This window comes from Ursus maritimus, unplaced genomic scaffold (genome assembly GCF_017311325.1).
Source record: "Ursus maritimus isolate PB19 unplaced genomic scaffold, ASM1731132v1 scaffold_5, whole genome shotgun sequence".
Classification (NCBI taxonomy): Eukaryota; Metazoa; Chordata; class Mammalia; order Carnivora; family Ursidae; genus Ursus; species Ursus maritimus.
In genome coordinates, this window is record NW_024426663.1 from 52,906,300 (window position 1) to 52,928,192 (window position 21,893).

At 42.8% G+C, this 21,893-nt stretch overlaps 3 protein-coding genes across 3 annotated transcripts; all 3 read right to left on the reverse strand.

The window, feature by feature from the left end:
* Positions 1-549: 549 nt before the first annotated feature.
* LOC103663737 (protocadherin beta-11-like) lies at positions 550-3,441 on the reverse strand. Its single transcript, XM_008691489.2, has one exon. It carries the CDS (start codon positions 3,274-3,276, stop codon positions 880-882), a length of 2,397 nt encoding a protein of 798 aa, XP_008689711.2. The 5' UTR covers positions 3,277-3,441; the 3' UTR covers positions 550-879.
* A 6,913-nt stretch (positions 3,442-10,354) lies between these two features.
* LOC103663734 (protocadherin beta-10-like) lies at positions 10,355-13,868 on the reverse strand. The gene has a single exon (XM_008691482.2). It carries the CDS (start codon positions 13,391-13,393, stop codon positions 10,994-10,996), a length of 2,400 nt encoding a protein of 799 aa, XP_008689704.2. The 5' UTR covers positions 13,394-13,868; the 3' UTR covers positions 10,355-10,993.
* A 1,575-nt stretch (positions 13,869-15,443) lies between these two features.
* Positions 15,444-18,331, reverse strand: PCDHB16 (protocadherin beta 16). Its single transcript, XM_008691481.2, has one exon. The coding sequence runs from the start codon at positions 18,189-18,191 to the stop codon at positions 15,801-15,803; it is 2,391 nt and encodes a 796-aa protein (XP_008689703.2). The 5' UTR covers positions 18,192-18,331; the 3' UTR covers positions 15,444-15,800.
* Positions 18,332-21,893: the final 3,562 nt, after the last annotated feature.

Consider the following 21,893-nt stretch of genomic DNA (forward strand, 5'->3'; position numbering starts at 1 on the left):
CTATATCTATGTATTTATATATACATGTATATGTATTCTATAGGCATATATATAATAAGTGTATATACATATATATGTATTTTATATATACATGTAAAATTCTGGGAGAACACAGAAGGTAAAAGTTATAAACATTAGCATACAAGTCCACTTTATGCTATACAAATTATTATTCAGGTAGATTCAAGTGGGTTGCATTATAGCTTTGTAATATCAACAAGAAATCTGAAAAATTATAACTTCATTATCCAAGACTTTCTGGGTAGCTACACTATTTATGTGCCTTCACAATCACTCTACAGGATGAATAAAGAAGAGATGTTAACAAAATTGCCTTCTGGCCCTTTCTAACAAGGTGATTACACTTACAGTTGTATTATAGGACATGATATTTCAGGTGTATTTTCAACAGTGCACATTTTAAAGTGTTAATAAAAATGCAGTGAATTTAACAGAAGAAAAATGACATTTCTGAATAGCAACCGTTACTACACAACAAGAAAAACTGCAAGAAAAACGTGAAATTAAGAAATACTTAAATACTAGAAATACTTTGAAAGTGGTCTGCTTTATTTTACCAAAAGTATAATTGTGGGTGAAATTCAATTGGAGAGAGGGCCATGGACAAAAGTGATTTGGTGTTGTTACTTAAGGATGCAAACTACCCATTAAGACTTGGATTACAGAATAAAGTACCATCTAATTACAACCACAAATAAAGATAACATTCACTTTAAAGTAAAGATGGGTAGAATTTGTGAAAATATAAAAGTACACTGAATGCAATTTAAAATACACACAAATTGGGGGATATAACATTGATTTGGAAGTGGCACAAAAAAAGTGGCATATATAGAATAAGAAACTTAATTGTGGTCTCTACATATTGAACCCAAAGCTATTGTGGAAGGTAGGATTTTCTTCCCTTTCTTTCCCAGGGCACTGGGGTGGGAAGTTGGGGATAATCGGCTTCAAGAACTTGAACTCATTGGTCCCAGATCCTTCCCTCAGACACACCTCATACTGGTAGCTGTGGGACAGGGTCCCCGTGCCGCTGACGTCCACCAGGTGGCCCGCAAACGGGCCCTCAGGCACCGAGCAGCCGCCCCCCGACGCCGCCCGGCTCCTCCTGCACAGCCGCACCGCCACGAACACCAGCACCGACACCAGGAAGAGCGACGACACCGACGCCAAGGCGATGACCAAGTAGACGGTGAGCGGGTCGGCCCGGGCCTCGGCCGCCGCCACGTCCGGCAGCGGCAGGTAGGGCTGCGAGAAGCCGTCCACCAGCAGCACGTGCAGCGTGACGCTGGCCGACAGCGGCGGCTCGCCATTGTCCTTGACCAGCACCAGCAGCCTGTGCTTGACGGCGTCGCGCTCGCTCAGCAGCCGGGCCGTGCGCACCTCGCCGTTGTGCGCCCACACGCCGAACAGCCCGGGCTCCGTGGCCTTGAGCAGCTGGTACGACAGCCAGGCGTTCTGGCCCGAGTCGCCGTCCACCGCCACCACCTTGGTCACCAGGTAGCCCGCCTCGGCCGCCCTGGGCACCAGCTCGGTGCAGGGCGCCGAGCCGTTCTGCAGCGGGTACAGCACGAAGGGCGCGTTGTCGTTGGCATCCACCACCAGCACGCGCACCAGCGCCTGGCTGCTGAGCGCGGGCGAACCGCGGTCGGCCGCGCGCACGCCGAACTCGAACGCCTGCAGCGCCTCGTAATCCAGCGCCCTGAGCGCGAACAGCTGCCCGTTGTCCGCGTTGATGGACACCAGCGAGGCCAGGGGCAGGTGCGGGTCGTGGGGCGGCAGCAGCAGCGAGTAGGTGACCTGCGCGTTGGCGCCCGCGTCTCTGTCGGTGGCGCTCACGCTGCCGATGTGCAGAGCGGGGCTGTTGTTCTCGAGGACCCGCAGGGTGTAGGAGCTTTGGCTGAAGGCGGGGGCGTTGTCGTTGACGTCGGACACCGTCACGGTTAAGTTGTGCTGGGTTTTCAGCCTGGGGGTGCCCAGGTCGGTGACGGTGATGGTGATGTTGTACTCGGCCTGTGTCTCTCTATCCAGCATTCTCTCCGTTTCCAATGTGTAGTAATTCTCAACAGAAGATTTTAGCATGAAAGGGAGATCTTTTGGGATAGAACAAATCATCCTCCCATTGTCCCCAGAGTCTCTGTCTCGGATGCTAAAAACCATAACCACAGTCTCAGGCAAATTTTCCGGAATTGGACTGGTAATTGATGACACAGCGATTTCAGGAGCATTGTCATTCACATCCATCACCTGAATTCTGACTGTTGATTTTCCAAAGAGGCCGCCCCCATCTGTAGCTTGAATTATTATTGAGTATGATTTAATTGTTTCAAAATCCATGGATGCGGTTAAACTGACTTCTCCAGACTTTTGATTAATTTCAAATGTCTTGCGAATATCTTCTGAGGCATGTGAAAAAGAATATGATATTTCTCCATTTTTTCCTGAGTCTAAATCCGAAGCTGAGACGGTGACAATGATTGAGCCCAATATGCTATTCTCTGGAACCTTCACCTCATAAAATGGCTGCTCAAACTCAGGCGAATTGTCATTAGTGTCCACAACCACCACCCGAACCAAGGCAGTCCCCGACCTGGGCGGAGACCCGCCATCCAGAGCAGTGAGGATGAAACTGAGCTCGGACTGCTCTTCATAATCCAGTGGCCTGTCCAGAACCAACTCTGGATATTTCCTATTGTCTGGATTGACTCTCATTTTAATGTGGAAATAAGAGTTGGGGCTTATTGTGTAGTTCTTTAGAGCATTGATTCCTACATCTAAATCCTTCGCGCTTTCTAGTAAGAACACAGCACCAACAGGACTGTTCTCTGGGATTTCTAAGAGCATTTCTTTTTCTAAGAAGACTGGAGAATGGTCATTTATATCCCTGACCTGGAGCTCAATCCGTAAAAACTGCAAAGGGTTTTTCATTAATACCTGGAAATGCAACACACAGGGCTCCGTGGAGCCACAGAGCTCCTCCCGGTCTAGCGATTCGCTTAAGAGCAAATCTCCGGTATTTATGTCCAGCTGCAAACGCCTTTTGTTATCATTAGAGACCACCTGAGCCCCCCTTGAGAACAGCTCACCCACTTCTAGTCCCAGGTCCTTTGCCAAATTGCCTACAAAGCTCCCGCTCTGCATTTCCTCTGCCACCGAAAAGCGCCCAGACTCGGAACCCGCCTGAGACATTCCTAGCAAAACAAAAAGAAGCAGGACTTGCCTTATCTGCAGAGTGTCTGCCCTTCCGTTCTCCATCGCTCCTTTAAGGAAAGCTTCCCGCAGAATCGCTTCAGCTTCTCTTCGCAGTTCTGGGAAACGTGCCTCTGCTAATGTCCACCGAATCTTCGGAGGCCTAAGGATTTTAACCCTGTTAAGTAGCTTGTAGTTCGCCCCTTGAAGGCGTGTTCTTTCTGTCTTCCCACCGCTCTGTGCGCCCTGGGTAACTGTGTCCGGACCATCATCCAGTGTAGTTTTTTACCCCCGCGATGTTATCCTGCAGCGCCACCATGCGTCTCCAAAGATTTTCAGTTTGGTGAAAGCTACCTACATTCCATTAATATCAATGTCCTTCAGAAACTAATGTTGTTTTATCATTGTGTTTAAGTGATTACAAATATATTCTATCTTCCATAAGAACTGTTTTATACTCTTTAAAGTTCCTGATGCTGTTAGTATTGTTTTAAATACACGATGTGATTCCTGGCCCCCAGGAGTTTGTAATCTTTCTGAGAAGATTGAAACCGGAAACAAGATTGCATCACTACTTGGCCTTCATTCGGTTGTAATGGAAAGGGAATGTATACACGAGTGACTTCGGGAGTGCTCTCAGAGGATATGAAATGGGTAAACCGTGAGATGAAACACAGATAGTTGTTACAGGGTGAGAAGGCATCTCTGTAGATTTCCTTCACAGCAGTGAACTGTGAACTTGGGAGAAAATGAAGTAAAATACTGGGGTGGAACACATTAGGCAAAGTCATAATTTAGTTCTAGTTCCTCATAATTTACACAAAGTATTTAATAAGTACACAAACATGTTACTTTCGTTTAAAGCAGGCTTACTCCTAAAACCACGTTCCCTCAGGTTCACAAGATTTATTCAGCTACAACTATGGTCACCTGTTTTCTCTTTCAGCCTCAAAAGAGAGGAATTCGCTTTCCCAGTCATAGAGCAAAAACTTAGTTTTACTCTGATTAGACAATTAAGATCATATACCTGCTTTTGAAGCAATCATTATTTCAAAAGGTATAAAGGTATATAATTATAGGCGGAGATTTTAGTCTCGGAATCCGAAGATCCATCTTTGGCCTTTGCTTTGTTTTAAAACTGTCTGGAACCATCTTTTAAGCTTTGGGGGGTTTGAGTCCTAGCCAAAGTGCAAGGTTGAGGGAAATTGTTTGAAATAGATGATAGAAGCTCACCAATGATGTGAAGTCTCAGTAATGCTCTCAAGAATGGATCGAGGAGGTATCTAAAATTTTTGCATTTAAAAATGGTAAGTTCAAATTACATTTTTAAAAATATAAGACACATTATTGAAAAATTGATCACTACAAAAGGGTAGAAACTGAAAAGTAGGTGGATTGACTACACTCAGTTATCCTCCTTCCTTTTAAAATACTCACTAAATGACAGGGAAAAAAACCCTAAAGTGGTATGAACTCATAAAGACTAAGAATGCACAAGTGAACACCCATAATTTGGATGACAGATATTTTAAAAAAGAGCAATTGATTTAGCAGTTCCAAAAAAACATCTAAAATAAAGTTCCTGCCTTTGAGATATTCACACAAGACTAGTGGGTTTGTTCTATAATATCCCACTTAGGTACAAGATTTAGAAGAGCTAAGCATGAGTTAAGAGCTAAAAACGCTATATGCAAAAGAATGAAACTTGACCACTGTCTCATACCATACACAAAAATAAACTCCAAATGGATGAAAGACCTCGATGTGAGACAGGATTCCATCAAAATTCTAGAGGAGAACATAGGCTGTAACCTCTTTGACATTGGCCACAGCAAATTCTTTCATGACACATCTCCAAAGACAAGAGAAACAAAAGAAAAAATGAACTTGTGGGACTACATCAAGATAAAAAGCTTCTGCACAGCCAAGGAAACAGACAAAAAAAACTAAGAGGCAGCCCACAGAATGGGAGAAGATATTTGCAAATGACACTACAGATAAAAGACTGGTATCCAAGATCTATAAAGAACTTCTCAAACTCAATACATGAGAAACAAATAATCAAATCAAAAAATGGGCAGAAGAGATGAACAGACACTTCTAATGAAGACATACAAATGGCTGACACATGAAAAAATGTTCAAAATCGTTAGCCATTAGGGAAATTCAAATCAAAACCACATTGAGATACCACCTTACACCAGTTAGAATGGCAAAAATCAACAAGGCAGGAAACAACAAATGTTGGAGAGGATGTGGAGAAAGGAGAACCCTCTTACACTGTTGGTGGGAATGCAAGTTGGTACAGCCACTTTGGAAAACAGTGTGGAGGTCCCTCAAAAAGTTAAAAATAGAGCTACCCTATGATCCAGCAACTGCACTACTGAGTATTTACACCAAAGAGACAGACGTAGTGAAGAGAAGGGCCATATGCACCCCAATGTTCATAGCAGCATTGTCCACAATAGCGAAATTGTGGAAGGAACCGAGATGCCCTTCAACAGACGAATGGATAAAGAAGATGTGGTCCATATATACAATGGAATATTACTCAGCCATCAGAAAGAATGATTACCCAACATTTACAGCAACATGGATGGGACTGGAGGAGATTATGCTAAGTGAAATAAGTCAAGCAGAGAAAGACAATTATCATATGGTTTCACTCATTTATGGAACATAAGAAACAGCAGGGAGATCGGTAGGAGAAGGAAGGGAAGAATGAAGGGGGGTAAACAGAAGGGGGAATGAACCACAAGAGACTATGGACTCTGGGAAACAAACTGAGGGCTTCAGAGGGGAGGGGGGTAGGGAATTGGGATAGGCCAGTGATGGGTATTAAGGAGGGCACGTATTGCATGGTGCACTGGGTGTTATACACAAATAATGAATCATGGAACACTACAACAAAAAAGGATGTACTGTATGGTGACTAACATAATAAAAAATTTAGAAAAAAAAGAACTAAAAACGAAGTTACCAGGTGACAGTATGTAAATGGGAGAGTTGACTACTCTGATCCTCTCATCATCCTACATAGACAGGAAAGTATCTCAGAGGCAGAAAATGGGAAGTTAGTTCTTTGGAGAAATTAAATGGGACTCTCCCTAGTTTTGGAGGCCTTAGGCAGAAATGAGTGCAAGTTGAGGTGTGAAACTAAAAAGAGGGAGGTTAAACAAAATTTTGCATCTTGAGTGATGAGATTTCCATATTACCCGTACTATGCAATATTCTCTCGTTGTAGGACACAAGGTATACACCTGACCTTCTCTCTAACTTTCCCTCACACAGAAGATACTGTAGAATTCTAACCTGGAGAATATGAGAAGCTCAGATAAAGACTTACACACTGATATTTGGAGGGGTCAATAGCCCAAGTTAATAGCCCTATCCTAGCATGGTTACATTAGAATGAATTCCTACCATCAAAGGCCTCATGTTTTCACAAAGAGCTGACAGGATGGTATCTCATCAATTTTAAATATGAGAAGATAGCTCAAGACCACAAGACATTTGAGAAAATGCCTACAACATGAGTAGAAACATCAAACCACCATCACCAAAAAACAAAACAAAAAGGAACAGGAAGAAACAGATATAATAGAGAAAACAGAAGAAAGTATTTAAAAATGTCTGATTAATATCCCCGGAATAGTAGAATCTAATAAGAGCTAATACTTATTGAGAATTATTATGTGATACCCATTGTACTAAGTGACATATATGCATTTACTCACCTAACAGTAACTGCATGAAGTATGTATTCTTATTGTAAGATTGAGAATAGATTAGGGCTTAAGTGCCCCTTACTAGCTATATAACCTTGGATGTGTTCTTAACTTCCATGTTACTCACTCTCATTTTAATAATGGGTGTGACAGTAGTTTTTACTGCATAATGCTTCTTTGTATAATGTATTTTAAAATAATAAATTAATTATAGATGAGAAAAGATAATACATTTACAAATCTATAACAGTATAATAAGGAAAACACTCAGAGAACCAAAAAGGGCTCTTAAATATACAGGCTGGGTGATAAAATAAATTGTTCAAAAAGTAGAGCAAGAGACAGAGAAAATAAGGAAAAAGATTAGTGTTTTAGAGTATCAGTCCAAGAGATCCAATATGTAACTAATGAACTTCCAGTTAAAGTGAGAATGTAGAAAATTCAAGGGAGAAATTATGATAAAAACATAACAAGAAAATTTCTCAGAACTGAAACTGAGAGTTTAAACGTTAATAGGGTACACCCTTAAGACCAGATAAATATATAAATAACTGATACTCTGATATTTTCATACTTCCAGAATGAAAAAATGGGGGTGACATTAAAAGAGCTAAGAATCAGAAGGGAGGGGCACCTGTATGGCCCAGTCAGTTAAGCTTCTTTTTTTTTTTTTAAGATTTTATTTATTTATTTGACATAGAGACAGCTAGCGAGAGAGGGAACACAGGCAGGGGGAGTGGGAGAGGAAGAAGCAGGCTCCTAGTGGAGGAGCCTAATGCGAGGCTCGATCCCAGAACGCTGGGATCACGCCCTGAGCCAAAGGCAGACGCTTAACAACTGTGCTACCCAGGCGCCCCAACAGTCAGTTAAGCTTCTAACTCTTGGTTTTGGCTCAGGTCATGATCTCAAAGGTTGTGAGATTGAGCCCAGCTTCGGGCTCTCATGCTCAGCAGGAAGTCCTTGAAGATTCTCTCCCTCTGCCACTTCCTCCACTCATGTGCTCTCTCTCTCAAAATAAATAATAAATCTTTTTAAAAAAGAATCAGAAGGGAATCAGTCTTCTGAACAACAACTCTATATGCAATCAGTAAAATGAACAGTGCTTTCAAAATCTGAGGGAAAATTAGTTTCAAACTAGAATTTTACAGCCAACTATCAATCAGATGAAAAGAAAAACAAGAGACCTTTACCAAACAAGTTTTCAAAATTTTTTACCTCCTCTAAATCATCTTTATGAAACTATTGAGAGATGTGTGTCAGTTAAATAAGGGAGTAAACTAACAAAAAAGAATATATTGGATCTTGTAAAACAACACAAGAAAGTATTAAAGGAAAAAGTCCCAGGGTGCCTATAGAAGACACTGGTAGTGTTGGAAACAATGAAACTAAAAGGCAAACTTATGGGAAGGGAGAAGATATTTGCAAATGACATGACAGATCTGATGAAGACTCAGTATCCAAGGGGTACCTGTGTGGCTCAGTTGGTTAAGTGTCTGCCTTCAGCTCCGGTCATGATCCTTGGGTCCTGGGATTGACCCAGCATCTGCATCTGTCATTTGTTGGGCTCCCTGATCAGCAGGGAGTCCGATTCTCCCTCCCTCTCTGACCCCCTCCGTCATGCGCTCACTGGGGCGTTCTCTCTCTCTCATGAATAAATAAAGAGTTAGCATCCAAAATATATAAAAAAAACTTATACAACTCAACACCCAAAAACAAATTATCCAGTTTAAAAATGGGCAAAAGACATAAATTGACATTTTTCTGTAGAAGACATACAGATGGCCAACAGACACATGAAAAGATGCTCGACATCACTCATCATCAGGGAAATGCAAATCGAAACTACAATGAGATACCACCTCACACTTATCAGAATGGCTAAAATCAACAACACAAGAAATAACAGGGGTTGACAAGGATTAGGGGAAAGGGTAACCCTCTTACACTGTTGGTGGGAATGCAAGCTGGTGTAGCCACTCTGGAAAACAGTATGGACGTTCCTCAAAAAGTTAAAAATAGAACTACCTTATGATCTAGCAATTATACTACTAGGTATTTTACCCAAAGAATACAAAAATACTAATTTGAAGGGATACATGCACGCTGGTGTTCATAATAGCATTGTCAACCATAGCGAAATTATGGAAAGAACCCAAATGTCCATCAACTGATGGATAAAGTAAGATGCAGTGTGTATATATACACAATGGAATATTAGCCATAAAAAAGAATGAAATCTTGCATTTGCAACCACATGGATGGAGTCAGAGAGCATTATGCTAAGCAAAATAAGTCAGTCAGAGAAAGACAAACATCATATGATCTCACTCATATGTGGAATTTAAGAAACAAAACAAAGGATCATGGGGAAAACAGGAGAGAGGAAAACCAAGAAACAAACTCTTTTTTTTAAAAGATTTATTTATTTTAGAGAGACAGCTCGATGGGTGGGGTACAGAGGGAAAGGGAGAGAAGGAATCCCAAGCAGACTCCAACTGGGGATCCCAGCACTTGAGATCATGACCCTGAGATGATGACCTGAGCCAAAACTGAGAGTCAGATGCTTAAAAGACAGCGCCACCCAGGTGCCCCATGAACTCTACAGAGAACACACTGAGGGTTACCAGAGGGGAGGTGGGGGGGGATGGGTGAAGTAGGTGAGGGGGATTTAGGAGTGCACTTGTTGTGATGAGCACCAGGTATTGTATGGAAGTGCTGAATCACTAAATTGTACACCTGAAACTAATGTTACACTGTATGTTAACTGGAATTTAAATAAAAACTAAAAAAAAGAACAACCAGTATTAATGAATCAGAGATACAAAAGGATCTAGGTGAAGATGTGAAATAAATTGATACGAATCTGACATTTTTTTAATATTTAAAAGAAATACTGCTATTCAAATGAAAGAGAGTATGAAAAATTAGTAATAGTAAAAAAAGAAAATGATGCAAGTGAAAATAACGATCAACTCTCAGAATGAAGTTTTTCAAGAAAGGAAATGTAATCATACTAAACTAATGTGTATTTTGAAGTAATCTTGGTAATATAGACAAAAACTACTAGTTTAACTTTAAAAAATGACACCTCTACTGAGAGAATAGGAGAGAGGGCACATGCAATGTTTGGATGTGTGTTAGTTGGAAAGTAAGGAAGTGAAATCCTTTTTATCATAGGAAGAAGTGATGAAAGTATAAAACTGAATGTTATGATACAGCAGTATAAACATATTACTAAGAAATATTTAGAACAATTCTAAAGGAACTACTCTGTAGGAGGGGCCTGGAGATTGAAGAATTTATTGTTTTTCTTCATGACTTTTAGTTCATCTTGATGTTAAACTTTTTAAACAACTAAAATAAATTCACAAAATGAAAAGTGATTATCTTTCGAACAGTCCACCAATATTCTCACACAAATTTTCAAAATGTTTTTATTTTCATTTTCATGCAGATTATTACATTTTCTTGGAACTGTAAGACATGACCTATTTTTACATATGTCAGCAAAAGTGAACACTAGAAAATAGTAAGAGTAGTGTAATTTAAAGGAAATGAAATAATAATATGACTACACAGTATCTTGTGAGTCCAATATCACTCACAAGATGATCTCATTGTGTCATGAGCAGAGTAATACAGAAATATTTCTTTTTAAATGCTAGATGACATGGTTTTTAAAAATATGATTAAATAGAATGTTAGATAAGGTCGGAAGTGCAGGTATGTCTTCTTATATGAAGTAGAAGGTGATTAGGATCAAGAGATTAGTCTATAAATATACTAGAAGAAAAATAAAAACTTGTTTTCTAGATAAGAAATAATAACTAAATCCTTGCACATTTTGAAATGATTAAACCTTAGAACTATTATTTAGAAAAGGGTGCTAATTAAAGCTACTGATGAATGCAAAAAAGGATGAAATAACATTGTAAAATATATACAGCACTTAAAATTAGGCTTGAACTTGCATAATGACTAGGAGTTTTAACATTAAACTAATATGGATATTAGAGTACAGCACTTAAAAGTATATTAAAATATAAAAAGAATTCTTATTGAAAATTAAATCCAAAGCTATTTCGAAAGGTGGGATTTTCTTCACTATTCCTCCCAGAGCTCTGTGCCTGGATATTGGGGATAATGGGTTTGAGGAACTTGAACTCCCCGGTCCCTGAGCCTCCCCTCAGACACACCTCATACTGGTAGCTGTGGGACAGGGTCCCCGTGCCGCTGACGTCCACCAGGTGGCCCGCAAACGGGCCCTCGGGCACCGAGCAGCCGCCCCCCGACGCCGCCCGGCTCCGCCTGCACAGCCGCACCGCCACGAACACCAGCACCGACACCAGGAAGAGCGACGACACCGACGCCAAGGCGATGACCAAGTAGACGGTGAGCGGGTCGGCCCGGGCCTCGGCCGCCGCCACGTCCGGCAGCGGCAGGTAGGGCTGCGAGAAGCCGTCCACCAGCAGCACGTGCAGCGTGACGCTGGCCGACAGCGGCGGCTCGCCATTGTCCTTGACCAGCACCAGCAGCCTGTGCTTGACGGCGTCGCGCTCGCTCAGCAGCCGGGCCGTGCGCACCTCGCCGTTGTGCGCCCACACGCCGAACAGCCCGGGCTCCGTGGCCTTGAGCAGCTGGTACGACAGCCAGGCGTTCTGGCCCGAGTCGCCGTCCACCGCCACCACCTTGGTCACCAGGTAGCCCGCCTCGGCCGCCCTGGGCACCAGCTCGGTGCAGGGCGCCGAGCCGTTCTGCAGCGGGTACAGCACGAAGGGCGCGTTGTCGTTGGCGTCCACCACCAGCACGCGCACCAGCGCCTGGCTGCTGAGCGCGGGCGAGCCGCGGTCGGCCGCGCGCACGCCGAACTCGAACGCCTGCAGCGCCTCGTAATCCAGCGCCCTGAGCGCGAACAGCTGCCCGTTGTCCGCGTTGATGGACACCAGCGAGGCCAGGGGCAGGTGCGGGTCGTGGGGCGGCAGCAGCAGCGAGTAGGTGACCTGGGCGTTGGCGCCCTCGTCTCTGTCGGTGGCGCTCACGCTGCCGATGTGCAGGGCGGGGCTGTTGTTCTCGCGCACCCGCAGGGTGTAGGAGCTTTGGCTGAAGGCGGGGGCGTTGTCGTTGACGTCGGACACCGTCACTGTTAAGTTGTGCTGGGTTTTCAGCCTGGGGGTTCCCAGGTCGGTGACGGTGATGGTGATGTTGTATTCAGCCTGGTTCTCTCTGTCCAGCCCTCCTTCTGTCATTAGGATGTAAAAATTTTCCACAGAGGGTTTTAGAAGGAATGGCAGATTATCTTGAATGTAGCAAAGCATCTTTCCATTTTCTCCAGAATCTCTGTCTTTAATTCTAAAAACAGCCAGTACTGTCTCAGGAGAGTTCTCAGCAACATAGTTGGAAAGTGATGATATGATCAGTTCAGGGGGATTGTCATTGATGTCTAATACCTCCACCAAAACTGTACATGTCGCAGTGAGGCCCCCTCCATCCATTGCCTGTACATTTATTTTGTAAGACTTTACTAACTCATAATCCAGCAACACTATGAGAACAATGTCCCCAGAAAAAGGATTGATTTGAAAGGTTGTTCGTATATCTTCAGAAGCATCGAAAAGCGAATAGGATATGTCTGCATTAACTCCAGAATCTACATCTCCCGCAGAGACTTTTGCAATAAGGGACCCTACTGGGCTGTTCTCTGGGGCCTGGGTCTCATAGATTGTCTGAGAAAATTGGGGGGCATTATCGTTGATGTCCAGGATCACAATTCGTATTGTGGTGGTCCCAGACCTGGGTGGAGACCCACCATCCAGTGCCGTGAGTGTTAAAGTGAGCTCATGCTGCTTCTCCCGATCCAGTGCCTTATCCAACACTAGCTCTGGATATATCATGCCTTCATCACTGTCACTAATTTTAATATGGAAAAAAGAGTTCGGGTTGATGGTGTAGCTTTGGATACCATTAAGTCCTCCATCTGCATCCTCTGCTCTTTCTAGTCGAAATGCAGTCCCTTCAGCTGTGCTTTCTAATATTTTTAAGACTGTCTCTTGGTCCCGAAACATTGGTGAATGATCATTTATGTCCCTGACCCTCAGCTCAGCCCGGTAAATCTGAAAGGGGTTATCCATTAAGATTTGGAAATACAGCACACAGGGCTCTGTGAGGCCACACAGCTTCTCCCGGTCCAGTTTCTCATTCGTGAGCAAATCTCCAGTCTGAGAATCCAGGAGCAGGTGTTGTTTGTTATCATCGGAGACCACCCGGACTCCCCTTGCAACCAACTCCTGGTCCCCCAGCCCCAGATCCTTTGCCAGATTGACCACAAATGATCCTCTCTCTGTTTCCTCTGTTACCGAATATCGTCCAAACCCAGAACCTGCCAAGGATACTCCCCAAAACAGAAAGAGAAATAGGACTTGCCTTTGTCTTGGGCGACACAACGTTCCAGCCTCCATTTTTTCTTCAGAACACGTCTTTTGTCAGTGTTGGTCTCAGTCACTGCTCCCAGCATAAAGAACCAGCAGTAGCAACCCCCAGACCTACGCCATGTATAGCAGGCGTCTGGGTTTTTTCTTTTCCCAGTCTTGGACCACTACAGGTTTTCTCCCAGCTTATCTGGCCGGATCTTCCTTTTCTGTTAATGACTTCCGCAGCATTCCCAGTTCAAGGTGGGTTCGTTTTTTTTTGTTTTTGTCTCTTTAGCCTGCAGCGCCACCGCGTGGCCTCCAACAGACTCAATCGGCTATACCCAATGTGCGTGTGAATATTTGGAATTTTTTTCTTTAGTGACTCGTTTAAATATTTTGTTTTCCTTTTCTTTTTGTTTATTTTGTAGAAAGCATTGTTGAGATAGAGTACTGTCCACATTGTTGAGATTATTCACTGCTTCATAGAAAAAGTTAAAAATTCAACACTTGGAAAATGTCTCTAGCAGTTAACTGCCCATCTCATCATGCAACATTTAGTTCTGTAGTAGGTCTTTCACTCCTGACACTACTCCCATGCAATGTCATGAACCAAAGGGAAAATAGTGGTGACGTCTGGGACCACCAACATAACAGATTTTACTTTTCTAAAAACACAGGGCATAAAACAACAGATTTTACTGTTCCAAAAACATTGACCAAAACTGACAAAAGAAACTTGTTTCACACATTCTTCAACAAATTTTTTCAACATCTAATTACATTGCCTAAGTAGAATCATTTGGAAAGAAGAATTTAGGCTGTCCCTCCTCTGTGATCCCGTAAAAACTTGTGTAATTGCCCTGTAAATATTATTGCTTCCTGCTTCATACCAATTTGTCCCTTCTTCAGGCCAATCTGTCCCTATGTAAGGAAGGAAACTATGTCTTAGTCATCTTAGGTTTGCAAATCAGACACTCAGTGCTTGCCCTATTAAGGCATGGATAAATAAACTCTACTTAATAGGATATGAAACAACTTTCAGTGCCTTAAATCCTTACCATTTGAAAATTATTCTTTCACTCACTCATTCTTAGCAATTTGTTTCCTTTCTTTCACTTTGTTTCTCTTATATTAGATTTAAAATTACTTACAGAATTAAAGAAGAGACTGATCTTTATTTTAAGCTCCCTCTTAATTAAAATCTAGTGGGATCTAATTTGTGCCAAATAAAAGGGAGGAGAAGAATAGACTATCCCAATGCCTATCCAAGCAACAGCAAAAGTAAGAACAGCAATGTGACATCTGCCTCATAGAGAATTGTATTCAAAGGCCTAATATCTAGAAAGAAGCTCTATTTTTCCCTTAATAAGCTAGGAATACAGATTAAATTGAGGGATATTGTACAGGGAAAGGGCTAGATACTGCCAAAAACTCTAATTGCTGACATAAAAGCCACACCATACAAACTTCTGACAACTTCTGTATGTTTTTTTTTTTCCAACTGAGTGGGACTCTGTTGTTAGCCATTAAAAACTTAACAGGGAGGGGCGCCTGGGTAGCGCAGTCGTTAAAGCGTCTGCCTTCGGCTCAGGGTGTGATCCTGGTGTTATGGGATCGAGCCCCACATCAGGCTCCTCTGCTATGAGCCTGCTTCTTCCTCTCCCACTCCCCCTGCTTGTGTTCCCTCTCTCGCTGGCTGTCTCTCTGTCACATAAATAAATAAAATCTTTAAAAAAAAAAAAACTTAACAGGGAGCTCTATTTTTTTATACAGAATTTAAAACAACAAATATATTAAATATTTCTATACGATGCTATTGAACACCTAAATTTTCCACTTTTTTGTCTCCAAACTTAAACACATATATACACACTCAGTATCTAAGGTGTTTCTTCTTATTTTAGATAAGACTTATTAGAGATTTATATATATCACACAACAGAAGTATTTTAAATATGAAGGTACCAATACAGGGAAAGTGGAACTTTTTAAAAAAGGAATAAAGGTGTTAAAAATGGCTATAATAAAAACTGAGGTTGATAAACCAAAAAAAAAAAAACCTACCAGTTATAAAAGGAAAAGAGAAGAAATATCAAATAATAAATACATAGATCAAGGCAGATTATTTTAATAACTGAACAAGTTCTAGAACACTAAAATGAGACACATAAGTACAAAGTCAGTAAAGACTCCTATAAAGTGGAAAAACTGTTAATGATACCATGATTGAAGGTAGAGCCTATTTCACTTATTGGTATTACACTGAAAAAAATACTTCATTAGGCTAAAATATGAGAAAGGAAATTTGTGAAGTTAGGCATAAAATTGGAAATTGAAGATGAACCAAACAGAGAAAATTAAACACCTTATTGGTGGTGGTGGGCATAAACGATTTGGTTAATCAAGAAAAAATATTAGAAGTTAATGTGTTCATTAAATAGGTTCCTAGCAATAATTACATCCCAAAACTATTTCTGAAGGGGGAATTTTCTTCCACTTCCCTCCCTGTGCTCTGAAGCTGCAGATTAGGGATAATCGGCTTCAAGAACTTGAACTCACCGGCCCCTGAGCCTCCCCTCAGACACACCTCATACTGGTAGCTGTGGGACAGGGTCCCCGTGCCGCTGACGTCCACCAGGTGGCCCGCAAACGGGCCCTCGGGCACCGAGCAGCCGCCCCCCGACGCCGCCCGGCTCCGCCTGCACAGCCGCACCGCCACGAACACCAGCACCGACACCAGGAAGAGCGACGACACCGACGCCAAGGCGATGACCAAGTAGACGGTGAGCGGGTCGGCCCGGGCCTCGGCCGCCGCCACGTCCGGCAGCGGCAGGTAGGGCTGCGAGAAGCCGTCCACCAGCAGCACGTGCAGCGTGACGCTGGCCGACAGCGGCGGCTCGCCATTGTCCTTGACCAGCACCAGCAGCCTGTGCTTGACGGCGTCGCGCTCGCTCAGCAGCCGGGCCGTGCGCACCTCGCCGTTGTGCGCCCACACGCCGAACAGCCCGGGCTCCGTGGCCTTGAGCAGCTGGTACGACAGCCAGGCGTTCTGGCCCGAGTCGCCGTCCACCGCCACCACCTTGGTCACCAGGTAGCCCGCCTCGGCCGCCCTGGGCACCAGCTCGGTGCAGGGCGCCGAGCCGTTCTGCAGCGGGTACAGCACGAAGGGCGCGTTGTCGTTGGCGTCCACCACCAGCACGCGCACCAGCGCCTGGCTGCTGAGCGCGGGCGAGCCGCGGTCGGCCGCGCGCACGCCGAACTCAAACGCCTGCAGCGCCTCGTAATCCAGCGCCCTGAGCGCGAACAGCTGCCCGTTGTCCGCGTTGATGGACACCAGCGAGGCCAGGGGCAGGTGCGGGTCGTGGGGCGGCAGCAGCAGCGAGTAGGTGACCTGCGCGTTGGCGCCCGCGTCTCTGTCGGTGGCTCTCACGCTGCCGATGTGCAGGGCGGGGCTGTTGTTCTCGCGGACCCGCAGGGTGTAGGAGCTTTGGCTGAAGGCGGGGGCGTTGTCGTTGACGTCCGACACCATCACTGTTAAGTTGTGCTGGGTTTTCAGCCTGGGGGTCCCCAGGTCGGTGACGGTGATGGTGATGTTGTACTGGGCTCTTTCTTCTCTGTCTAGTGGTCTCTCTGTTACCAAGGTGTAAAAGTTCTTGGCTGAAGGTTTTAGAAGAAAAGGAAGGTCACCCTGGATAGAGGAAATGGTCTTCCCGTTGTCCCCAGAATCAGGATCTGAAACACTGAAAACAGCAACTACAATCTCAGGTGAGTTCTCTGGGATGGGACTGGTAAGTGCAGACATGGTCACTTCTGGAGGATTGTCATTCACATCCACTACCTGGAGGAGAAGAGTGCATTTTCCTGATAGACCTCCGCCATCAGTGGCCTTGATGTCTACTTCATAGGATAAAACTGTTTCAAAATCTACTTGCTTTTTCAGTCGAATTTCTCCTGTTACAGGATTTACTTCCAAAGTTTTGCTAATATCTTCTGAAGGCTGAAAGAGTGTGTAGGATATTTTTCCATAGATTCCGCTGTCTGAATCGCTGGCAGAAACAGTGACAACGAGGGAGCCTACCGGGCTGTTCTCAGGAATATGCACCTTGTAGATGGGCTGCCCAAACTCAGGGGCATTATCGTTGCTGTCCACCACTTCAATGCGCACTTGCGCTGTCCCATACCGAGGTGGAGAGCCGCCATCCAGCGCCGTCAGGGTTAATACGATTTCAGGCTCTTCCTCCCTGTCCAGCTCTTCTTCCAACACCAGCTCGGGGTACATTCTGCCATCACTGAGTTTGCGGGTTAGAACCCGGAAATGGGAATTGGGGCTGATTTTATAGTTTTGAACATTGTTGCTTCCTACATCCAAGTCCAGAGCATTACTCAGAGGGAATGCAATTCCTAGAGGACTGTTTTCTGGTATTTTTAGAATCATTTCTCTTTCAGTGAACACGGGAGAATGGTCATTTATGTCTTCCACCCTCAGTTCAGCCTGAAATACCTCTAAGGGTTTTTCCATTAAAAGTTGAAAATACAGTAAGCAAGGGTCAGTTGAACCGCATAGCTCCTCTCGATCTAGTTTCTCATTTATGAGCAAATCCCCAGTCTGAACCTTGAGCTGCAAATACTCTTTGTTCCCCTGAGAAATGATCCGAGCCCCTCGGGTGGACAGCTCTGTCAATCCCAACCCCAGATCTTTTCCTAGATTTGCCACAAAGGAGCCTATTTCCATTTCTTCCGCTACTGAATAGGGCTCTAACTCGGCACCCACCCCAGACATGCTCAGCAAAACAAAGAAAACAAGGACTTGCCTTTGTCTCAGATAATGCATCCATCCAATCTCCATTGCTCTTCATGAAAATTTCATTCAGAGAAGCTTAGTGCATGCCCGGGATCCTGGTAGCCTGGCACTGCAGTCCAGATATCAAAACTATGCCACTGAATAGAGTTTTAAAGAGATTCCAGATTGACTTCTGCTGTGGCTAAGAAAACCGTTCAGAGCTTCCGGGCAGTGTGAACTGTTTGGCTGGATACTGAAGCTGCATAGGCAATTCTGTTTTCCATCATTTAACCTGCAGCGCCACCACGTGTTCTCATGGAATTCTTTATTTTCTACAGAATTCTCCTAAATGTACTAAATAAGTTGTGTAAAATGTGTTCTGTACTATAAAACAATGAGCTCTATTTTCATATGGTTGTGTGTGTGTGTGTGTGTGTGTGTGTGTGTGTGTTCAGCTAGAGCTCTGTGTTGTTGCCCAGGAGGAATACAAAGAGCAAACTGTCACTTACGTTACCATTTAAAACCGTTGAGGGTTACAATAAAATAACATTTCGGTTGAAAAGAATCTAGGAGCAAAATGTTTTCTAAGTAACATGGGAACAGTTTCACAAGTACATCGTTTTCATGGTACATATCATAGAATTACAAATGAGTGGACACTGCAAAATTGCAATTAGTGTCAGTTCTAAAGAGAGTATTTAACCAATGCCTTATTAAATTACATACTTCCTCTTCTTTACAATACCTAAGCCTGAGAGCTGTGAAATTTTGCAATTTTCAATTTATTGGAAAATTATTTCCCAAACAGGAAGTAGGTAGATCGCAAGGTTAGGCCTGCCTTGCTTTTGGATTTTTTTTTTTTTTGATTCGTTTAAAAAAATGACAAGAATTATTTGTTTCACTCCTTTTTAAAAGTTTTAATGAGATATAATTCGCATACCATACATTTCATTCATTTAAAGTATACAATTCAGTGGCTTTTAGTATATTCAGAGGAGTAAATCCATCACCACAGTCCATTTTATTTGAGAGAGAGCACACACGTGAGAGAGAGCACAAGCCGGGGTGGGTTGGGTTGGGAGGGGCAGAGGGAGAGGAGAAGCAGGATCCCTGCTGAGAGGGAGCCTGAAACAGAGCTCTAACCCAGGACTCTGGGGTCATAACCTGAGCCAAAGGCAGATGCTTAACCAACTGAGGCACCCAGGCGCCCCACCATAGTCAATTTTAGAACATTTTCATCACCGCACAAAATCCATACCCTTTAGCTACCACCCTATTCCACTATCCCTCCTGTGCTGAGCCCTACTCAATAACTTTCTGTCTCTGTAGACTTCCCTACTCTGGACTCTCATATGAATGGATAATATAATATGTGGAGTTTTGTGACCAGCTTTTTTCATTTAGCATGTTTTCAAGGTTCATCCAAGTTGTAGCATGTATCCGAACTTCATTCCTTTCTATGGATGAATAATATTCCGTTGTATGATATATCACATTTTGATTATCCATTCATCTGTTGATCAACATTTGGGTTGTTTCCACCTTTTGCCTCTTCAGAGTAAAGCTGCTGCAAACATTCATATACAAGTGTTTGTGTGGACATAAATTTTCATTTCTCTAGGAGTAGAATTGCTAGATCATATGGTAGCTCTGTATTTTCCAAAGTGGCTGCATCATTTTACATTCCCACTAAATATATATCAGCATTCCAATTTTTCCACATCCTCCCAACACTTGTTATCTGACTTGTCAAAAAACTTTTGTGTATTTATTTATTTATTTATTTATAGACAGCATGCATACGCACACGCATAAGTGAGCCAGGGAAGGGCAGAAGGAGAGGGAGAGAGAGAATCTCAAGCTAACTCTGCTGAGTATAGAGCCTGAGCAGGGCTCCATCTCACCACCATGAGATCATGACCTGAGCAGAAATCAAGAGTCTGATGCTCAGCTGACTGAGCCACCCAGGAACCCCATGACTTTTTGATTCTAGCCACTCTAGTGGGTATGAAGTAGTATCTCATTATGATTTTGATTTGCATTTCTCTGATGACTACTGATGTTGGACTTATTGTCTATTTGCATATATTCCTTGGAGAAACATCTATTCAGATCTTTGACCATTTTAAAACTGGATTATTTGCCTTTTCATAATTGAATTGTAAGGATTCTTTGTATATTATAGATACAAGTCCCTTTAAGATTGTATTCATTTGTTCAGGTTTTCCATTTTTATAATTTGACTCTAACTGTAGTAAGGTTAATATCTTTATCAATTCGATGTTTTTCTTAATGTTAAATACTTTGGGGTTAAAGCATCTAATCAATGAGGCCTAAACTACTCTTATAAAGGCCTTTATTTGCCTTCCTTTGGCCACCAGTGGTACTGCTAGACTGGATAATTTTCTTCCAAGCAGCCAATCTGTGGTAGACAAGAATAATGGCCATACACACGAAGACATCCTAATTCCCCAAATCTGTAAATATGTATCTTACATGGCAAAAGGGAATTTATAGGTGTAATTAAGTAGAGGATCTTATGAAGGAAAGGTTATCCTGGATCATTTCGGTGGGACAAAATTTTGCTAGCTGTGGTCAGAGGTAATTATGAATATGGAAGAATTGGTTAAAGAGATACAATGTTGGGGGCCTGGGTGGCTCAGTAGGTTAAGTGTCTGCCTTCAGATCAGGTCATGACCCCGGGGTCCTGGGATCAAGCCCCACTTTGGGCTCCCCTGAGCAGGGAGCCCATTTCTCCCTCTCTCTCTGCCACTCCCCCTGCTTGTGCTCTTTTATGTTCTATCAAATAAATAAATAAAATCTTTAAAAAGAGAGAGAAAAGATACAATGTTGTTGGCTTTGAGGATGGATGAAAGGGGCTATGAGTCAACTAATATAGGTAGCATCTAGAAGCTGGAAAACACAAAGAAACGGATTCTTGTCTAGAGCCACCAGAAAGATATGCACTCTTGCCAACACTTTTAGCCCAGTAACACCCATATCAGACACCTAAAAAACTATAATACATTTTTTTGGTTTAAAGCCACTATGTTTGTGGTAATTTTTATAGCAGCAATGGAAAGCTAATACATAACACAAGGATAGATGTACATGCATCCAGCTGTGTCAACAACATTTATCACCCTACAAGAAAAGTACTATCATGGCATTTGCTGGAAAATGTCTGATTCAGATCTGGTGAACCATCCTTTCAGAATAAAGTCATTAATGACCCCCTAAATCTTTTTTCAACATAATTTTTGAGGAGTTGCCAAAGACATGTGATTAATTTTAACAGAAAATAGCTAGAGCCTATCAGTTTCTTACTAAATTCCCAGTCTCTAAATTATTTAGTGAAAAAAATTCCTCCACACCATTGCCCATGCTTTCCTGAAATTAGTCGTTTCATTTAAAATTAATACTAGAAATATCAATTGCTTTCAAACAATAGTGTGCTAAAATGAATTACAGTATATTTAAGTTGAATTAGAGACTTAGAAAAAATATATAATAAAGTGAATTTCAACTTTCTAAAGAAAATGAAAAATTTATATCAGGATTGACAGAAAAGAGACTGAAGGCATAGTACAATAAATTTAAGAAATATAACCATAGGGTAATTCTATTCCTTATTCAGGGCATTTGTTTCTGCAATAATGAATGTGGTATGTTGAAAAGATAAAGGAAAATTATCAGATTGCTTTGCTCCTAATGAAGATTAATTCTGTTGTCTGACCCAGCTTACTTAGGTCAGTGCTTTTATAAGAA